Source organism: Polypterus senegalus, chromosome 9 (assembly GCF_016835505.1).
Source record: "Polypterus senegalus isolate Bchr_013 chromosome 9, ASM1683550v1, whole genome shotgun sequence".
In the NCBI taxonomy this organism is placed as follows: Eukaryota; Metazoa; Chordata; class Cladistia; order Polypteriformes; family Polypteridae; genus Polypterus; species Polypterus senegalus.
Window position 1 is genome coordinate 121756376 of NC_053162.1, and position 22707 is coordinate 121779082.

Sequence of the window (22707 nt, forward strand, 5' to 3'; positions counted from 1 at the left end):
GTATCAGAATTAAAAGCTTTTTAAAACAACTAAATATTTCAAAAGAGGTCAAAATTGAAATTTTTTTTGTACACCACTCTGTACTTTCATTTGTATTGAATGAGTATGAATTGTGGAATTGCAACGGCAAACTTAGAACACATGGAGGGTTCAGAGCAAATGTGCTCTCTCTCACCACTATAAATGTAACGTTCATTCTTAGCCAACTATGTACCTTACCTATGTGTGTGTAAAGAATGCTGTTGAGATATGAAACATAACCAATAGTCAATGTGCAAGCTGCCAAATGAATAGTAAATAAGCTACTTTTTTAGGTTCATACATTTGTAAATCTGACACTGAAGGAATCAGTGCTTCACCAGCCATGAACATCACTGCACGTCACTGGGTGATTTAGACTTATCAATTAACCTAACTCTCCTGTCTTTGGCATATGATGGGAAACCAAAGTACCCAGAGAAAACCAACATCAACACTGCCAAAACATCAAATGGGGCCAAGATTTGAACCCAGGAACTGTGAGGCATCAGTGCTAGCACCTGGTGGCTCATGTTATATAACAGTAGATATATTTGTAGTCCGATGAACAACCATCACTCATGCTCTTAATAAAAATATCTGATTCAAATGCTAATTAAAAAGTAAACTCATAACCAGTTATTAAACTAATCTTTCTTATGATCTTTTTGAATGTGTAAATTCATTATTTTATATTTATTGATTGTTATAAAAAAGAAAGCCGAAACTTCTAAAATAAGTTAATTGTTGTTTGATTAAAATCCATTTCTCTTAATCCACAGTTAAGTAAAGTAGAGCTGCCTTCTTTTTGAGTTTCTTCTTGGATTGGGGCCGGACCTTCTTCTTCCTCAGAGCAGCGCCATTCTGATTTTGTTTCTTCTTCTTCTTCACTGCTGCTGGCATTATCTTGGTGTTAGAACAAAATTTAAAACCATAAGTCAACAGTGATTCTAAACTAGCTAGCACAGAAAAATAAAACATGCATTACAGAGGGATTCTCATATCCTGTAGACCTTCCCGTGTTCCCGTGGGTAGCAAATACGGTCAGCTATAACCATTTAATGATTTGCAATCTAAACCTTCACACAATAACCAGTAAGGAGATGATATGGCATTGCATTCTGCTCACAGCATATTATTGACTGCTGAGATCTGGCACTACATAAACTCATGTTCTTCAGCTTTGGACTCTTGCTTGGTAGAAAAGGCCTCAAATATGCTACACTTGAAGATCCTGGATTGTTCAGTATGAAGTAATTAAATGAAATAAAAACAGACAATTAAATTTGTTTTTGGTGTTTTTGCATATGGCTTCTGTGGGTCTGTCTTTCCTGATGTAACCAAACAGTGAAAATTAAAATAAAGGACAGAGTACACAAGGGCAGAATGTATAAACTATGTAATCAGAAATTCTGCAGTTTCTGATGTGAAGTTGAGCTACAACTGTTTTACTGGATATGGGACATTGTTGAGGAATATGAAATGAGGGGGTTTATTCAGCTAAACAACCCTGTTCTCAAATTTAAGAAAAAAAGAATGGCTAAATTTTAATTTAGGAATTGCAAAAGTATATCTATTACTCATACTCTTTTGTATCAAAACTTTAACAAAGGTTTCTTTTGCTTTTAATTGTGCTTACAATGCAGCAGTATACAGGTTATTCATCACTGCAATATGACCTACTAAGATAACCAGAATGTTCTGAATGGTCAGAGGTACCTTAAGTGAGAAACATTTGGCTTCATACTCTAAAGTATAAACCATGTAAATCCTTTGGTACTACAAAAATGCATCTTGTTATGCATTTACTCTTATGTAACAAGACCTTAATGAAGGCTTCTTCTGGTGTTAATAAGACTTGCAAAGCAGGCTATTCATCGATGCAATGTGACCTTCTAAAAAATCTTTATTTTGGAATGGTCAAAGATGCCTTACATGAGACATACTGTATTTCTCTTGATATAACATACTTAATTATAAAACCTGTGACTCCTTCAAATTAACAAGTGATTTTCCAAGCATATCAAAGGATCTTGTTATGCCACAATGTGTGAAGGTCAATAACCTATCTGTCAATGTTTTATAAGTGTAACAAAGACCAAAACAATGCCTCTTTAAGGTCTTGTTACATAAAAACAAATGAGAAATAGATGCATTTTTGCAGTAACTAAACTGTTACTAATCCTTCATTTTCAGAAGTTGTTTTACCCTGTTTCCATGGGTTTTGTTCCCCTTAAAAAGAAGAACTATATAAAGGCCATCAAAAAATATATTTGGGCATTGGGGTAATTGAATAGGATAGAGTACTCTATGAAATAGTAAACTTTTCATTCTGAAGTCACACAAAAGTACAAATGCAAGATTGTTGTACAAGGAGACTAGAAACTGATATGTACTGAAAGTTGCTTGATTAACTGTGTTTTGATATTTCATATTTTATTCCTAAGGTCATATCTTGCATTAACATTGAATCAATCCAGATTATGTTGTGGATGTGTTTTGCAGCAATTCTAAAGTTTATTTTTGAGTTTTCATGGTATGATCTTATCCATTACTTCATATATTTTTCATTGTCAGAGTTCTCCCTTTAATACATACTGTACATGTTCCTCTTTAATATATCATTTAATGATGGACACCCACTGTAATTTAACATGAAGGATAGAGACAAAAGCATATAGCACATGGCCATTGTGATAAACAGAAGGGGACAACAGAGACCAAAGCTGAATATAATGCTCACCAAGCAAATAAACATATCCAGGCAGGCAGCAGCATTGTAGGGCAGTGTTACACCACAGGGCCTCTCACATACAACACAGACACTCAAAATATTTTCAGTTGTCATTTCTTACAGATGCTTCAGTGATTACAATTAATTTACTGAACCCTCCCAATCAATTTTGAAATAACCATTGGCTGTCTCGGCCGCACTGGGTAACACTAGTGTGGGCATTCATTCATTGTATGCACACTCATGTACACATCCACACTGGGCCATTTTGCAGTTGCCAGCAAGCAAAAAACACATAACTTTAGACTTTTATTTGAATAAATTCCGGTATAACCTGTGGAATGCCAAATATCAAACTCTTTTATCTAGTTTATCCACATCCTTACCATTTTTATACAGAAAAGCAATGTCTTCATTCAGCATTTAAACAAAATAATTTAACAGAAAATACTTAATTAGCAGTTGTGAGTGTTGTTGTGATTTAGTTTCTTAGTAACTCATTAAATATTCTTAACGACTGAAATGACTGTTTTAATGGCTAACTATTCCTGATTTTTCACATATAGCAGAAAACAGAAGAAAACTCACAAATCACTTCCTCAGTGTTGAATAACAGAGACATGGATTAAGAGCTTTACCAGAAGATGATGAAAGTATTAAAATTACTAAGCCACTCTGAAGACCTGAATCTTGCAATAATCACATACAGCACATCGTGAATAAAGACTGACTGACCTTGGAAGATCTTGATTGTGTCCTGTGCTCTTCTCCTGTGAAGTAGGTACATACACATTATTATAACAGCCAGTGCAGATGTACACAGTGCTACAGCAATGACCCAGTATCCTGCCAAGAGAGAATGAAAGAGTGAGAGATGGGCAGGAAATTATTGTAGGGATAAAGGTAACATCATGCAACAAAGTGGAGGAATATTAAACATGGAAGTTGAAAACCAAAAGACAGAGAAAGCATGAAATGACAGGTGCTTTTAAGCTCATTCTTTTCTGGTTCCTCTAATTTTGTGTTTCTTATCTTCTCATTAGTGAAAAGCCTGTGCTTGAGTTTAACTGAAATAGTACAGTACTGTCTCAGATTCAAGTGTTAAATAGATAAATGTTCATTTACATTATGTGTTTTTTAGGAATAGAGAGATATGGATTTTTTCAAATTTGATATCACATTTTGTGGTCTTTACAATTTTTAAATGATCAGTAAGAAGTCTAGTGGCTTGGTTTGAAATCCATTAAAATCCAGGGATACTCATCTGAATTAATTTTAGAGCTATTGATTTACAGTACTGTCATAAGCCTTGGGGGTGTCTCACAGTTATTGGAGTGGTGAAATATGGGCATAAGAGAAGGGGTAAAATACCACTGCCAACATGGTTTGCATTTCCCATAGAATTCAGGAGAATGCACTGTAAGACAACTTGAATCACTTATGTGACCGATGCTGCTAGCCTCTGCTTCACTGGTGCCTATAGCACCATCTCCCTGGAAGTCCTAATTTCTTCCTGGACCTGCTCTGGAAGAGAACTAAGCTTCACCTCTGAAGAAACATATTTTTATGCAGGCCTGCAGGCATTAAATGACGGAGGATATAATTGTATTTTCTACTTATTTTTTATCAGGACATTATACAGGGTGCCCCTTGGAGCCCCACCTCTTTAACTTTATGTTTTTGTATTTCTTTGCCTTGCAAAACATATAGTGGATGTGTACAAAAATAATGGCAGAATATTTGGAGTTGGGTGTTTTTATAATAATGGGGACAATTGTGGAACCCTGAGAAAGGTCCTTCAAAAGTAAAGTAAAAGCAATGGAAAATAATAGATGGGAGTATTTGGTAATAATTTAAAGAAGAAAACTAAAACTTAAAACATAAACTTTATGCAGCTTAGGACAACAACACAGGGGAAACCTACACTAGAACTACAGGGATGGTGTTAGAAGGACCAGATTGAAGAGACAAATCAGAACAGCGTGCACCATTACAGGATACTGGGCAACAGAAAATGAGCTACAAAAAGTAGATATATGTAAACTGTATTTAGAAAATATTTAGACCCCTTAAATATTTTCATATTTTGTTATGTTGCAAACTTTTTTAATTTTATTGCATATCAATTAACTCTCTATACTCTAGAATGGCAAAGTGAAATAAAGATAATAGAAATGTTTGCAAAAATTATATTATATTTCATTATAGAGGGAAACAAGTCCATCTAATGTCCTCTGAAACAATGAGCCATAAGCATATTTATTGAAACTGTGTACAAAATGTGAATTACAGACCTCTATCTTCCAATTTGTTATGCCCTTTTCCTGTTAGAAAGAAAGAAAAAAGAAAATATGCAAGATCTATAAATCAAGCCATAATTATTCAATTAATGAAGACATTTAACATTTTCAGTTGAAAAAGCATTTACAGTATCCTTGCGTAAATGTGTCAGTTAAGTGGATAATAAGAAATAAAGGGTCTGTGAGGTTTAAAAGAGATCAATTTTTTTATGATATTGGCTCTCTTCACCACTTCCTAATGCCAGCTTTACAACACTGTTCTGTTTTTCTGACTGATAGCTGAATTTTTATCATTTTGCAGTGTTCCTTCAAAAGTGGCAATTTTGAGTGTATTACTGTATTGTTTGTTGATATTCCATTAAGAATTTTCCAAAAAAAAGTCATCCTTTTCTAAAAAAAATAAATAAAAAAAAAGAGAACCTACTTCTAGTTTTTAAGACCTACATTTCACTAGAGAATATTCTGATGTGTTTATTGGTTTCTTATAACCAACATATATTAGAAATCACATGTTGATATTTTGCTAATTCCTACATTTTAAAATGTCAACTGCAGATAATATGACAGAATTTGGAAACACTAAAATAATACACTAAATGTGTGGTTTCAGTTACAAAGACAACTGCAGTCATGAAAAGAACCTTGCTTTGTCCAAGAAATCAGTTACAGTAGTTTTGGCAATGAAAGGATGTCTAGGGGCAGAAAGAGGGTAGATGGTTAGATTAAGCTTATTAAAGTGTTGTATACATTTCTTGCACAAATATCCATCCATCTTTCCTTTTTCAGAGCCTATTTAATCACATCTAGAGAAGAAGAATGGCAGAAATGTGCTTTCCTGTCATAAAACAAAACTTTGTGGTTGATGTCGGATGTCACCAGACTCCTAGTAATATCTCACTTAAATTAGGGACACCTTATTGTGTGGTATTTATATCTTTGTTTCCTCACCCTATTGATTCATTCATTTATAATCACAAACAGTTTTACTTATCCATCTACTTAATCCAAATCATGGTTGGTGTGTGGACTATCCTACTATCACACAGTTTCTGGTAAAGGGGAGTAACCAATGTTAAACAGTTTGACAGCTCATATCAATGTAAGAAAAATGTTTTTGGGTATCAAAATCATTAAATGCCTACATTTAATGCATGAATATTATGATATGTATCAAAAATAATTTAATAAAGGAATGTTAGAAATATACCAATGCCTTCTATTTGCAAAGTACAGTGGAATTTGCCCTAAGCTCTGAGCAGATGTGTCTTCTAAAAATTTCTCTTTCATTTCCAGATTTTCTTGCCTTCATTAGAGTTGTTTACTCTGATATCATTTTCTCTTATAACTGTTTTGATTGCAATGATACAATGTTTGCTTTTACTCTTTATTATTCCTGTAAAAAAGTTTTACTTGCCAATTCAAACAACTGATATTAAACACAATATCCAAGAAATACGATGAAAGGGAGGAAGTAAAAGAGGCCACTCATTCTTGTACATACTAGAAAATAGTAAGAACAAGTTAGAGGTACCAAGAACTGAAATTATGCATGCTATTAACATAACTGAGAGGTCTGAAAATGAGCTATAGGAGTCAGAAACCCTAATGACAAAAAAGTATGGAGTAAAGTGGAGTTAGTTCCTGACAAGTTATAGTGTATCTGAATATATTGATGAGTTGAGGAAGTTACAGGACTATACATAACATCTCACACATGGAAAAAAGTTATTAAAAATCTTTTAGAAATGTACAAGCAAAAGCTACCATAGACAATGCCATAAAGCACTTTTTCAATTACCGTAAGATAAAACTAGAAAGTGTTAGTAAAGGCCTTGGTCTCAACTTAGACCTCTACTTTTTACCACTGGTCCCACCTATCTGAGTCTGTGGTTGAGCAATGCTAGTTTCACTGCAGTCATATCATGGGAGGGGCAACAGAACTAAAAGAGGAGGTCTGCTTATGTGTTTTTGTTAAAGCCTCTAAATGTATTATCTAGTGCTGTTTTTTTCTTTTTTTAATCTTAATGGCAGTCTTTTGAGTCTGCTGTTGCCAATTGTTTTAGATGTTTTATCTTTTTGTTAATGCTTACATTCTGTGCATGTCCGTAGTAATACTACTACCTCTAATAGTAAAGCTATTACTGTTTACATTGTATTTCTTATCTTTTTGCTTGCTTTTACAGCAGACTTCAATTAAATATTTTTTGTCTTACCTGCTGGTGTCCTCCCCTGCATATGCATCCTAACCTGCAACCCTGTTTTGACTCATGCTGCCTGTATTGCATGTTAGAGCATTGATACACTCTCCACACTTGAGGCTCAACCACATCATAAATGGGTGGCTTGCTGCTGACAGATAGCATGTATTTATAATAGAAGATGCTGAATATCAAACTATATAACAGGCTGGTCCTGTATTGCACCTAATGGTATGGCATGGATTTTAATAGTCCATGACCCCATAATGAAATAAATAGTATTAGAAAATTAGTGGATGGAAGGAGTAGTTACTGAGGGAGTGGATGAGAAGGTAGTGGAAAAAAACACTATGAGGAGGTAACATACATTTTAATATGGAAGAAAATGCTATAAACATCTAAAAATATGAAATCTTTAAGTAAGTAACATGCACATGCGTAAGGGAGAATGGTCATTGTTTATTTATTTATTTTTTTTAATACAATAAGTACTTATTTACAAAATATGCAGTATTTAGCAATAACTAAATTCATTCTAATTACTGTATGATTTAGCAGGTTTGGAAGATAGATGGATGGATATATTCATAAGCACGATAGATGTGCAATAAAGATTAAAGAAGCTAAATACATTGCCAGTGTTTTACTATATAACAGCATAGCAATACAAAGAACCTGTGCATTTGTAGAGGTGCACCCTCAACTGGTATATAAATCTGAGGTTCTCACTAACTTCTTAATCAACAGACTGGTGTGGAAGGAAAACTAAGCTGTATATCACTCACCAGGATTATCAGTTGGCTCTGAAGGGCTTGTATAAACAATTCTGTGTTGTGTTAGCTGTCCTTTAGTTGCTGTGGAGAAAGAAAGACATTAACCTAGATCCACTAAAAATTATGTTTCTTTCTTGATAATTTTGATATCATCAATACTCAGCCTTAAAAGGGAGGTGCTTATAATTCAAAAAATTATTCATAAAAATAAAAACTTGAGGGAATTTTCTTTCAAATGATGTTTGTAGTTAAGATAACACAAAATACAGAAACAATGTCTCAAAATCACAGGCAAAGACATGTAATGTGTTCCTTACAATTGTTTCTTGTAAAACCTTTTTCAGTATATGAAGGCATGACTGGGTGGCAAGACCTGGCATAAGCAACCCGGAACCATGATGGCACAAGGAAAGAGGCAGACCCTTATAGAAAGTCCCCGTTATGGAGAAACAATCCATATAGCAGCAGGATAAGTCCTACGATATTCTAAATTTTAATATGAGAAACTGAATGTGATTCCTGGATGTATCAAAGCACTAAGAATATTGTAAACTCAATGAAAAACTCAATAATTATGTTACAAGTAATTCCTCCAAACCATGCCTAAAGTAGCATATAAAATCTTTCATAATCTATGTGCTGTCTTGCCCACTTGTTAATCTAATAGTGTTCTTAAACTGTTTAAATCTTGAACCAAATTTAGCATCAGATAGTGCTGGCCAAACTGAACACATTAAATTCATGAAACCTCAGAATACTAATATGATAATTTTATTTTCCTTTTGAAATTGCTATTGGTTCTGAGGAGAAGTAGGAACAAAAAAAGAGAACAGGAAGTAAGAGTTGGTAAATTATAGGAGAGATAGTACTGCAAAAAAGAAAACCTACTTAGGAAAATATTGATTAAGTTCTTTGTAAGTGGCTACAACTACCACCTTAATAAGCCAGCAGTTACTTAACTTGAGTCATTGGATTGTTGATACCCATTCATACACCAAGCCTCTTCCATAAAGCTATTTTAAGGGTTTTCTACATTGAACACATGGGTGATTTGCAATCCCCAAGGTCTTTTTATGAATGATGAGGTAAAGGATCTCCAGGGTAGCTGAATACTACAGTAGATGTCAGATGATTCATATCTTTGCCACCACCTCCTGGCCTGGAAGAGTTGCAACAGTCTGCAGCTAGTCCTCCCATCTATGGATCTTATTCATAAAACTTTGGCATGGATTAGATCTATCTATCTATCTATCTATCTATCTATCTATCTATCTATCTATCTATCTATCTATCTATCCTTGTTTCTAACTTTTTTTTCTACATTTAGATAGTTTTGATATACTTTTTCTTTGCAGATCCTGGCTGAAACAATTGTTCTGTAACCTCTGTAATGTATTCATATTTTAATTTAATCTTATTAATTATTACACATTTAAATTCAATGTATACATTAAAAATATATTATTTTAGATTTTTAATACTTTAGAAAGATATAGTTTTGCTTTAATATATTTCATCTGTTTTTAATAGTTTAACATAAATTTAAGGCAATTCCCACCACTTTTTATGTTTGCTTCTTTATAGAGATGGTCTTATGCTTTGGTGCTGCATATCAATAATAACTAACTACTGATAATAATTGATAAATATTTCCTTTTCTTTTGAAATTATAATACACAGATAAATTGATTAAATGGAAGTATATTTATACTTACATGGTTTATCCGTTATGTTTTCAGCTCTAGGTATCACATTAATAGCTATGAAGAGAAATAACAACAAAGGTATTTGATTTGCATTTAAAATCTTGTAATTATTTACTTAAAGCTATCTCCTGAACCCTTTAAAATGAAAGGCAGACATTTACTAACATCAGATAAATAAGATAAAATAGTTGAAGCTGATTCAGTTATAATTATTCCCTTCTAACCAAAAATCAGTAATTCAGGGAAAATGTCTTAATATTTTTTAAAGTAGACATTTGCTTATGTTGGAAGTGAAATTAAAACCATAAGTGACCCACACACTTCAATATGACTCTTTACATTCAGTTGATAAAGATAGAGATAAGATATACACCATGGCAAATCCAGCAGAGCAGCACTGTGTATAAAATAACTGCTCTGCTGACCACTCCACATACTGATAAACTCACCACTGATTCCTTTAAAGAGATTTTTGAATAAATCAAGAGGTGTTTATTATGACCAATGAGAATACCATTGTACTTATTTCCATGGTATTTTGCAAACTGCAATGTCAGTAGTGTCATCATGCACTTACTAAGCATCTTTAACAAAGTTCTACATCAAACTGTTTAGTACTCTATCATTACCCCGACCTTTTCAATTTTCTTTTTGGGTTTTTCTTTGTAACATGTAGACTGAAACCTTTCACACTTCATAAATTTTGATTGCCCCATGATAAATACTGTTATTTAATAAAGACAGTCACAGATTGAATACAAATTAAAAACTTCCCCTAGTAGCCTTGTAATGAAACATCAAATTTTAATATAAAAATAGACAGATTGGTAGTTTATGACTTTATTACATTGCCAATAGTTTTTTATTTCTGTTTAACACGAAAAGATAAAATTTATTTTTAACTTATACGGCAGCATTTCCACATAAATCTCAAAATTATTCTGTTGAGTTTTGCATAAATGGAGAGATGGAACTGAAGCCACACCACCTGTTAATTCCAGTTTGAAAATGTCATGAACCTCTGAGGCAAGTTGTGACCTGATTGTACAGCTCCATTCAGTCATTGAATTGAGCAGTCATCAGTGATATCACCATGTGTGGCAAATTGACCCACTTGGCATGCCACATCTTGGCTGCAGGCTAATCTTTTACTTCCTTTTTTGCCCCAGGCAATGTTACTTTATTCTTCTAGGCTTACTGAACAAGGCTTCCGTTTGCTTTATTATACACTCACCAGTCACTTTATTAGGTAATGCCTCAGGCGACATTATTAACACACTAGCCATGCAGTCAGGTATAATGTGTATGAATTGAGTGAACTTTAACTTGTTTAATTAACTGTCAGTCTTTGACAAGACTGGTAATTAACCAAATACTATAATATATAGTATTTATAGTATTTATAGTATTTATAGTATATAGTATGCAGTTTGCATGGATTCACCAAAATTGAAAGATAGAAAATTGTAAAAACAGTGCCTGGTCTGATGGGTTTTGCCTTCTGCTGTGACATTAGGATGGCAAGGTCAGAATTTGACATCAACAATGGTTCAGGATCGTGGTGGTGGTGTAATGGTGTGGGGGGATATTTTCTTGACACACTTTGGGCCCCTTACTACCAATTGAGTATCATTTAAATGCCACAGCCTACCGGAGTACTGTTACTAACCTTGTCCATCCCTTTATGACCTCAGTGTACCCATCTTCTGATGACTACTTTCAGCAGGATAATGTGCCATATCACAAAGCTCAAATCATCTCAAACTTCTTTCTTGAATATGGCAAAACGTTCACTGTACTCAAATGGCCCCACAGTCACCAGATCTCTGTCCAATAGAGTGTTCAATAGAGCACCTTTGGGATGTGGTGGAACAGGAGATTTGCATCGTGGATGTGCAGCCGACAAATATGAAGCAACTACGTGATGCTAACTTGTCAATATGGAGCAAAATCCCTGGGGAAAGTTTCCAGCACCTTGTTGAATCTATGCCACAAAAGATATAGCATTTCTGAAGGCAAAAGTGGGTCCAACCTGGTACTAGCAATTTACACCTAATAAAGTGGCCAGTTAGTATAAATTTGAACTTGAGTTTAAGACAGTTTGAGATTAAAATGGGCAGGAGCAAAACAATATCCAAACTCAGATTTGCCAGAGTTAAAGAGCTGAGTTATAAATGCTTCTTACTAAATCTTTATTTGAATGATCATTCAGTATAACAAAATAGATAATGTTAAAGGTTAACCCCAGTTTTAGGAACGTTTAAGGTGAAGTTGTTAGGAATCTTGAACTCCTGGAATTGAGTATTCTTATCAAATAGATTGCAAGGGAGGTACGGGACCCCTGGTCACAATAAACCACTGACTTTTGCTGAGAAACGGGCAGTTTGACCATTACTGCTAAGTAGGAAAGTGGTTATTGAAAATTAACCCATAAATTCATCTCTTCAACCTGTTACCCCATGATGCTAAAGACATTTAGTTGTATTAAGTAAAAGAATATAAGCTATTCTTACGCAGAAACTTGGTTGTGACCTTGGTTGGTTCACATCTTGTGCATTCATCATCTACACACTGTAGTCCTGGTTTACATTGACACTTGGTATTTGAGGTTAAAGTGCATTGTTCCTTGTTAATCAAATCTGGAATCAAGAAAAATGAAAGAACATGTTACGTTACAAAGTTCAATATGTAATTCAATGTTAAGATAAATTAACTGCATGAACATTAAAATTTTACTATTTTTTTGTATGGTGAAGAGATGCCCACACTAAATCCAATAATGAACTGGGCATTTTTCCTATCAAATATGAATGATTATAATATTATTTTAAGACATTATATTCTTTTGGAAAAGATATACCTCTTATTTGAATGTGCACAGCCATGCTGTTGTTAGTAGTGAACGGATGGAAGAACAGGCATATGAATGAACTGATGGTGATGGGTGGATTGATAGATGGATGATTTTGCCTAAGTGAAGTATTGTTTCTCAGAGTTACCTTAAGATGTACTAAACCAAAGTGACACTTATCTGTAACACACTGCCTTGAAACTCATTTAATTCATATACTGCTTGAAGACTAATTTTGAATGAGCATGCTGTATTTTTAAACATCATGTTCTCCTTGATTTTTTATTTTTTATTTTGCTTAATTTTGGTGTACAATGATGCAGATGAATTTAATATGATCTGGTAAAATGATGCTTCTTTTTTAAATAATGATTGATATTAATATCCTTCCGTCCATTGCCCATTGAATCAGTTTAAGGTCACAGGTGTTAAATAAGATGAGCCATAAAGTGTGATTCGTCCAAAAAAAAGGTTCAGGATAAGTTATATTTTGGGTTATGAAGCAGAAATGGTCACTGAAGTGTAAGGGTGGCTTACTGGACTGCTACAGAGTTTTCAACACAATAGGTTGCATGTCTGCAAGGCAGAATATATGAGGACTTTCATGGAGATGGAGATGAATTTAGTGTCATTTTATGTCACATAAATGCTGTCACTGATGGCTGGGGGATGGGGGGCTCGACCTGGCTGGGATGCCCCAGAGGACCGGAGGAGGGCTTGCGCATCCCCCAGACCACATTGGGAGCGACAGCACTGGTGCCTATGGGGACCACGGGTGTAGAGCTTTGAAGCTCAATCTTGTAGGGGACCGTGGTCACCACCAGGGTGTGCCCCAATGCCTTGAGAGCCCTGGACCTCAACACTTCCGCCACACTCGGAAGTGCTGGGGGGGAAAGGATCTTTAACACCCAGAGTGCTTCTGGGTCCGCAGCCGGCACTTCTGCCACACTGGGGAGTGCCGGCGGAAGATTGTCAGGAGGCACCTGGAGCACATCCGGGTGATTATAAAAGAGGACGTCTCCCTCCGTTCATGGGCTTGAGTCAGGAGTGGAGAAGGACAGAGCTCGGGAGGAGAGGCAAAGAGGCGGCCTGCAGAGAAAGAGGCATTAACGTGAGGTCTGGACTTGTGGGGGACTTTGGGGTTGTGGTGCACTTTGTTGTAAATAGTATGTATAATAAACGTGTTGTGAGTGATTCAAACATGTCTGCCTGTCTGTGTCTGGGCCGGCTTCCACAATGCATAAATTGGCTTTTTTGGGGAGGTTGTACTTTAGTATTGTATATTTGGGAAATCCACCAACAACAACAGCAACAATGGACAACAATGGTCACTTGGACAATTAAATCTCTCTTTGTAATTTTTATGTAATTATGTAATTTATGTAATGTATTATGTATTTATGTAATTTATATTTCACTGAGTTCACGCATCCTTACTTGGGAGTGTCACTGATATGCTATAACCTACAATCAATGGACTTTAAATGTTTTGAAAACATCTTTAAAAAATAGACTAGTTTTTGAAATACATACTAAATGAAATTGCTTAATCTTAATAATTCATAGCAGGTGTTAAAGTACTGTACTTAATCAACCTTTAATCCCAGAAAGGATCCTACTCCATTAGGGCCTTGAACAAGGGTTTAACCCAAAAATTGTTCCAGTGGTGCTGTACAGTGGCTGACCCTGCACTCTGACCTCCAAAGATAATATGAAAAGAAAATTTTCCCTCATGGATTAATATAGTGTACCAAATGCCAAAAATACCAAAATATTCAATTTTGCATTGCAAATTTATATGAAGATTTCAATGTACATGATTACTATAGCCTACAAGATCATGTTTTTTTCATCTTAAACTTGTCACTGTACTAGTTTTGATGATTGCAGAAGCCTGCTGTGTACAGCCCACCCATCTATATGACAGTATATGCCTGTCTATATTTTGAAATGGTAGGTCTGACTAGATTGCAATCTTTTCTTTTTGACACTTGAAACTTCTTCATTTTCTCCCTGAGGCCTACAGCTTCCAGAAAGAAGTACAACAAAATGTGCTCCTGCCTTTGTTTTCCAATAACAAGCAGCCAAAAGCTCATTTCAGTAACCTGGGGGGCTGTCCTCTGTTAGCATTTACTCACATGGGAATTCCCCTCTGTTAAGGTGGGTTTCAAGGGAAATGAAGAGCTGAGGCACAGAGAGGGCCTCCTTGCTGACAAACATCAAAACTGATGAAGACCCCTTTATCATAAACAGGAAGATTATTTTTGCTCAACAAAGTATAATGTAACAGATTGGAGAGATACCAAAACCGGTTCCTTAAAAGCTGTTTGAAGTAAATGCACACACATTCATTTAAAAAAAAACACAGTAAATGACTGATCACCATTCAAAAATGTCACAGACATAATTGTCAGAGACTTTTACTGAAGAAAATCTGACATCAGGTTTGTCCACCTCATGAAGAACCTGTGCATTTCATGGAATTCACTGGCCAGTATGGCTTTTGGAGTCAGAATAACACAGCAGCCTGATGTATCCAAATAGACAGACACCAAGGTAATACATCAAAAGTTGCATGTTTCTTCCTAGAAGTACTGGTTTGAGTGAACAGTGTAACTGGTTATTAGGCATCATATTCATCGCAAAAAGTGCCAACATGCACACTGTGCTTATATCAGTTTTTTTCAGATTTTATTCTTACTTCCTAAAGACGTGTATTAGGTTAGATTTTTTGAGTCTAAACAGGCCCAATGTGAATATCATGTGTCCAATACACCTGGGATAGACTCCAGTTTTTCACAATTTAAATTGAATTTAATAAGGCAGAAACAGGATGGATATATACTGTATAAATAAAGGATCCTGCATAACAAGTGTCCTGTGTATGGGCCTTATATGAATTGTGTGAATATACAAGTGTAGGAATGAGTCACTCCATTCCAGTCAAAAGCCAAAGACTAATGGAAGTGTTTTTAGTAAAAGTGGCTGTGATGGGTCATTTCGTTTTTCCTCCTGCCTTGGGTAAAGTGTTGGAACATTCATTTTGTAAGCCCTTATGGATTAAGTGGTACCTTTGCTAGGGTTCCCCACAGCTATGTACAGTAGCATTTTTCAGTTAAAGTTAAATTTTCCCATTAGTAAAAGGACTGTTTCAAAAACCTTTCTACACACAGATAAGATTATAAATAAGACATTTAGCCCTTTCATGCTTATCCTATCATAGTCCAGTTTGGAACTTTTGTGGGGACATCCCCAGTTTGTAAATTGTTTTTCATCTTTCTTTTTAAAGAACATCTGTTTTTTTTTTTCTATGAAGCTGTAAATGCCAAAACATATTGCTGTAATTTGTAGTATGGTTTCTTATTACAATTTTTTTTTTTGTGGTAGAGAAACCTACAATATCCTATATAAAAATAAAGAGAAAGTCAATGGGAAGTCCCCACAAGTGAAGTAAATTGGCACTATGTGTAAAGTGAGTGAACAGCTGAATTTTGGATATTACATTAGTCATATTGAAATGTTCTGCAATAAGAGAAAATAACATTTTAGGGAATTCCACAATGCCCTGCAGGGAACAGATATCTCGTCCTGGGTTAGATCCTGTACAGTGCTGAAAGATGACAGGACAGGCATCAGGTGCCAGTAACCCTGTATTGGATTAGCATGTTAGAAAACAAATCTTAAGATATATATCCTAAATTAGACTTCTGTACTATATGTATATAGTATATATATAGTATATATATTTTCTCTGTTGCCAGGTCAGCTCGCCAGTTGCCTGGTCAGGACTTCTGTACTATATGACTTTCTGTTTTCTCTGTTGCCTGGTCCTGGATTGCAGATATGAGCCAGAATCCCCTGTGGAAAAGACATCCAGTAATTGAGTTGGAATTCATTGTGAGAAACCCCACATGGTATCCATTCATTGTCGTATGTCGCTATTTCCACTACAAGGAGCCCACTGTAACAGCATTGGGCAGAACCAGCCCTGAATAATATGACTGGTCTTGTTTTTTATTGAACACACACACACACGTTCATACCCACACCTGGGCATGTGCCTGGGAGTAACCTAGTGAAGACCCACATAAAGAGAAGTGCAAACTCAACACATAAACGAACACCAAAGTCTCAGAAGTGGAGAGTCAGAAGCACTAAGTAACCCTCATTTTAAAAGTAATATCTATAAATAATTTCAAGATATTAAAAATGTCACAGTAAAAGACACAACTTGTTGATACAGTATCATAGGACTTTAATACACAAATTCAATACATTTGCACTTTTTTAACACTTGAGGGCATCGTCAGGTGACACTACACATGAAAATGGTGGCCTCTTTTATTCATGGTCTTTAAGTTGACCTAATTAAATGCCACCTCTAGAAAGCCCCTTATTGGAACAAATGACTCAATTTTTGCTGAAATAATATAATATTTATGTTTCACTTTGAGTGATAGTAATCTTATTTGAAGGATATAATGTAATCAGGTGACATTTAAAGCATCCTGTTTTGTGACTGGTTTTATCAAAGGGCAGACACCTTTGTTTCAGAAAAAAAGAAGACATAAATGACAAATATACCAAAATCAATACATACCATTTACACAAACTGTACAGTGGTCGCAACTTCTCTTGGAGTTTCTGCTTGGATTATAATAATCCTTGTCACAAGGCTTGCACACAGTATCCCTGCCTCTTGTACACTTCTCGACCACGTATTCTCCTGCAGTTAAGGAAAATTATTTACATGTCTGGTTAGGAGAACACATTTCCAAAGATGTTGCCTAATTAATAATGGTGCTGTAAAGACTATACTGAAGCAAATGGAGGGTTGAACTCTAATCTGAATTTGAGTGCTTTGTTTAAATGCACTCTCTCTTAGCTCATTTAGTTTAATGCCAATTGACACTAAGCAATTCTAAGTGTCCATTTGCTTTTGTTGCCAGCTCACACACTCATTTGGCAATCTTTTTGAGGGATCACAATTATCAAACACCTTGCGCAAACAAAAGGCTTGCTTCATTGTGGACACAGCTAACCATGATGCTTGTCTGCTTTGATTGAAAATGAAATTGTTCCTGAAATGGAACTGTGAGTTGATTTTTTTCATAAAAAATGTCAGAACTTTGGAATATTAGAAAAACTTAGATAAGAACAGGCCATTCAGACCAAAAAGGCTCACCAGCCCTATCCACATAATTCCTCCAAGATAACATCAAGTCAAGTTTTGAAAGTCCTTCTGTCTACAACACCACTTGCTTACCTATTCAGTGAGTCTGTGGTTCTCTTTGTGGAAAATTAAGAAATTAGAAGGCTTAATGCATGTCTCAAATATTGGTGTAGGGTAGAAGGGTATAGGTTATGGGGTATTGGGACTCCTTTACGAACAGATGGGACCAGTTCCGCCAAGACATTTGAGTAGGCTAGTCAAGGATTGTTTAAACTAGGGTATGGGGGGGTCAGGGAGTTTAGGACAGTCCAGGTTTAGAACTGTACTTAAAGGAACAAACATCCATCCATTATCCAACTAGCTATATCCTAACTACAGTGTCACGGGGGTCTGCTGGAGTCAATCCCAGCCAACACAGTGCGCAAGGCAAGAAACAAACCCTGGGCAGGGCACACACATACACACTAGGGACAATTTAGAATCGCCAGTGCACCTAATCTGCATGTCTTTGGGAGGAAACCCACGCAGACATGGAGAGAACATGCAAACTCCATGCAGGGAGGACCCAGGAAGGGAACCCAGGTCTCCTAATTGCGAGGCAGCAGCGTTACCACTACACTACAGTGCCATCCAAGGAACAAACAATAGTGTAAAAATAAAAATGCACAATAATGTAAATTCTAATCCAATGTTTAAATCTATAAATAAAATGAGTCACGCATTAAAAATAGCATGTCTTAATGCTAGATGTATCAAAAACAAGACATGTGAGTTGGAACTGTATGCAGTGGAGCATAATTATGATTTTATAGCAGTAACAAAAACCCAGCAAAATAAAAAAGATGCGGATGAGTATAATATAGAGGGATACACATTTTTAGGAATTTTAGATGGAACAGAAAAGAAGATGGGGTTGCTGTTTATGTCAAACAGAATTTAAATTTAATTCCTCTTCAATTGGACTATGAACCCCATTTCAGTGAGAACAGTTGGCTTCATCTGGAAAGCATAAGGGAAAGAGGAATAATTTTACGAGTGTGTTATTGACCGCTCAATGCAGACAGTAATTTCAATGCACATCTTTTCAATAATATTAATAAGGCAAGTTTACAGGGGAATATTACATTCATGTGGGACTTTAACTAAATTAATATTAACTGTGATAAAGTTGCAAATAGCAGAATACAAGAGTAGGAGTTTTTAGAAGTATTCAGTGACTGTTTTTTTAAAACAGTATGTTAAAGCACTAACTCAGGGGGAAGCCAGGCTAGATTAAGGATTTTGAAATAATCAGTATAGACTTGAGGGTGTAGAGGTGGTTCAATCACTAGGTTCAAGTGACCATAATATAATATAAGGTTTTGGAAGATTGTGGATGCAAAAACTAAAACTCTTAAGTTAAACCATGGTAGTGCAAATTTTAAGAAATGGCAAATTTTATGCTTTAATTTAAAAGGGGTGACCGGACATATCCAAGCAACTATAGGCCAGTAAGCTTAATGTGCATCACAGGGAAATTAATGAAATGAATAATTAAGGGAAAGATTGAGCAACACATGACAAAACAGGAGTTTTTACTGAACAGTAAGCATGGGTTCAGAAGAGCGGGGTCATATTTTAACAATGTCCTGGAATTCCATGAGGAAGCAACAACAGGATATGATCAAAGTGGAGCATATAATATTATTTATAAGGTGCCATATGAGAGGTTGGGAATCAAACTTAAATAAGTGGGAATTTAGGGTTTTGTTTGTAGATGGGTGCAAAATTGGCTCAGACACAGGAAGAAGAAAGTTATCATAGCCACAGGGCTCAGTGCAAGGGCCGTTGCTATTTATAACATATACTGTATAAATGATTTGGATAGGAATATAAGTTGCAAGCTGGTTAAGTTTGTAGATGATACCAAGCTATGTAGATTGGCAGATAATTTTGAATATGTTGAATCATTACAGAAGGACTTGAACAACATACAAGCTTGGTCAGATTTGTGGCAGATGAAATTTAATGTAAGTAAATGTAAAGTAAACATGTAGGAAGTAAAAACAAATATAGGTTTGAATACACAATGAGAGGTCTGAAAAGTTAAAGTACACCTTATGAGAAGGATTTAGGAATCATAGTGGACTCAACACTATCAACTGCCAGACAGTGATCAGAAGCCATTAAGAAGGCAAACAGAATGTTAGGTTATATAGTACAAAGTGTGGAGTATACACCAAGAATATACCAAGAGTATACACCATGCTCAAGCTTTAGAATGCACTGGTGAGGCCTCATCTGGAGGACTTTGTACAGTGTTCATCTCCAGGCTACAAAAAGGACATAACAGTCCTGGAAAGAGTTCAGAGAAAAGCAACTAGGCTGATTCCAGGGCTATAGGCAATGCATTTTGTGGAAAGGTTTAAAGAGCTAAGCCGTTTCATTTTAAGCAAAAGAAGATTAAGAGGAGAAATGATTGAAGTATTTACAATTATGAAGGGAATAGTATAGTGGATTGAAACTGTTATTTAATATGAGCTCAACAAGAACACTGAAATAGATAGAAATTTGTTAAGGGTAAATTTTGCATAAACATTAGATGGTTTTTATTTACACAGAGAACCATATACACATGGAATAAGTTACCAAGTGGTGTGGTAGACAGTAGGACTTTAGGGACTTTCAAAACCAGACTTGATGTTATTTTAAAAGAATTAAGTGAATAGGACTGGCGAGCTTTGTTGGGCTGAATGGCCTGTTCTCGTCTAGATTGTTCTAAATATGTATCCTTAACAAGTTTCAAGTGTTCATGTTAAGCTTATTTTAAATATTAAAATAATATTTAGCGTGAATATTATTATAACTAGTAGATGTAACATTTACAAGCCCTGTTAAAAAAATTATAGGATAGGAAAGCCAAAGCGTATATTTTTTGCTTTGAGTTAGTAGATGTTTTCATAAAGAATTTCATCAGTATTTAGTATTTTCCAGCTTGTTTAGTCACTTTCCTGGTACTTGAAATCAGGTGGTAATTCAACTTTGAGAGGAAAAACCTGAATCCCATTAAAATATTTCGACAATTTTAATAAAAATGGGAAATTAGGGCAACAGAACTTACCAATCCTATTCATCTAATTTTGCCTGAAAAACATTTATATTTAAGTCTTCTAAATCAAAGAAAAAATGTAATATGCTTGTTTTACCATTATCCATTTAAGCATCTATGAGAGAGGCTCACAAAGGACAAGAGGCCATAATGATCTTCACTGTTCATACACACTTTGATTTTGTGTAAGCCACCCACAAGTTATAATCCTGCAAATTTGAGCTATGGAGAACGCAAACATGTGAGACCACATGAGTACATTAGAGAAGTTGAAACTGTCAACTGACCTTTAAATATATTAGTTAAAAGACTTTTGATCAAGAGGAATAAACTGGACATGTGATGGCACAGTGCTTTAAATTCTGACTAGCAAAATCTCTCTATGGATGCCACTGGTTCTTTATAGGTCAGTGTGGGTATTCTTTGGTTCCCCCGATTCTCAAAATTATGCGCATTGAGTTATTGGGATTTCTAGCTTGTGTAACTGTGTTAATCAATACCATTTCTTATCACCAAACTATACTTATCATTTAGACTAAGTGTCCGATTCAGGTCCTAAAGAGCCATAGTGACTACAGGTTTTTATTTTAGCCATTTTTTAAAATTAGTAATCAATTACTGTTACCATTAAAGCATCGTTCTTAGCATTATTATAACTTGACATGCTATTTAGGATTCTGAACTCTTAATTGTTTCTTTTGCTTATGCCAACAAACAAACCAAACATAATGGGACTCAAATAAAATTCTGGGGTATATTATATAAATTATTGAATGTAAATCTAGAAACACTGTGGTCAGACAGTATAATCCTTTAGTTTAATTTAGATCTTCTCAAGTCATTGAATTTCTTAAGTAAAGTAGTCAACTGTGTCCTCAAAATTAATGGAAAATAAGGAAATTTAATTAAAGACCACAGCAAAAGAGCACTTCTTCACACAAAGGGTTGTGGAAATCAGGTGCAAGCTAAGAAGACATGGAGTTGTAGTGGAAGCCTTGACAGCTCTATAAAGCATCTTGATGAGATATTGAGAGATTTTAATTACCTAACTATTTATATTTACATTTCTTCACTTAGTGGATGGTTTTATCCAAAGCACTTTACAGAAGAGGTCAACATAACTAAGTAATCATCAGACTGGGGACTGTTTTGAAACAAGTCTTACAAGACAGTGTTATAAAATTGACTATAACAGGTAAGGAACTCTAATCCACACAAAACAACATAAAAAAACGGTTACTCATTTCTCAGGAACTAAAAACTTACTGTCAAAACCACTACCAACTAGAAAGATATTCACAAAACAAGATGAAGTATTTGTTTTATCCAAATTTGAGAGACTCAATTATCTTCTTCCGTTTGTCAGGCTTCAAGTGTTCTTACATAGTTAAAGCTAAGACGATGCCAGCTTTACATATATATCTGGAGAAAATATTGGTACTCCATTGTTAGCTAATGAAATGGGCTAATAATGATGGATGGAATGGTTTCTTCTTATTTGCCAGGCTTTTTATGTTCTTATAAAGTAGATATACCGCAGGCAGAGGGTGAGAATATTTTTGCACACTCTTTATACATGTGGTTTGTACTTCTCTTTTCAGCTCTCATTCAAACAGACAAATACAAAACATGCTTTCATACACCAAGAGAGATGTAAGTTCTATGAAGCTAACTTTGTCACACCTTCATATTTTTTATGATGCAAACCCACCAGCTTTCCATGTAGACATTAGATAATGAACAAAGACTCTGACAGTGCTGTGTTTTGCAAGCAGAATTCAAATATACTGTAGGTTTACCACTGTGAAAATCATAGCAAACAATTTCTTTGTGACCTTAACATGCTCTTCCCTTCTGTCACAACAT

General features: G+C 35.2%; 1 protein-coding gene across 2 annotated transcripts in view; it reads right to left on the bottom strand.

Moving 5' to 3' along the window:
• Window positions 1-220: 220 nt before the first annotated feature.
• Window positions 221-22707, bottom strand: part of cd27 (CD27 molecule) — a 28195-nt gene continuing 5708 nt past the window's right edge. Inside the window, exons 2-8 of one of the 2 annotated variants that reach the window (XM_039762487.1) lie at window positions 17181-17306; window positions 12243-12368; window positions 9739-9783; window positions 8036-8104; window positions 5047-5076; window positions 3488-3522; window positions 221-924 (exon numbers count right to left, since the gene is read on the bottom strand). In XM_039762487.1, the coding sequence (XP_039618421.1) occupies window positions 790-924; window positions 3488-3522; window positions 5047-5076; window positions 8036-8104; window positions 9739-9783; window positions 12243-12368; window positions 17181-17306 (566 nt within the window). In that variant the 3' untranslated portion in view covers window positions 221-789. Of the gene's footprint in view, window positions 925-3487; window positions 3599-5046; window positions 5077-8035; window positions 8105-9738; window positions 9784-12242; window positions 12369-17180; window positions 17307-22707 lie in introns of both variants that reach the window. The other variant, XM_039762486.1, reaches the window with a different exon arrangement.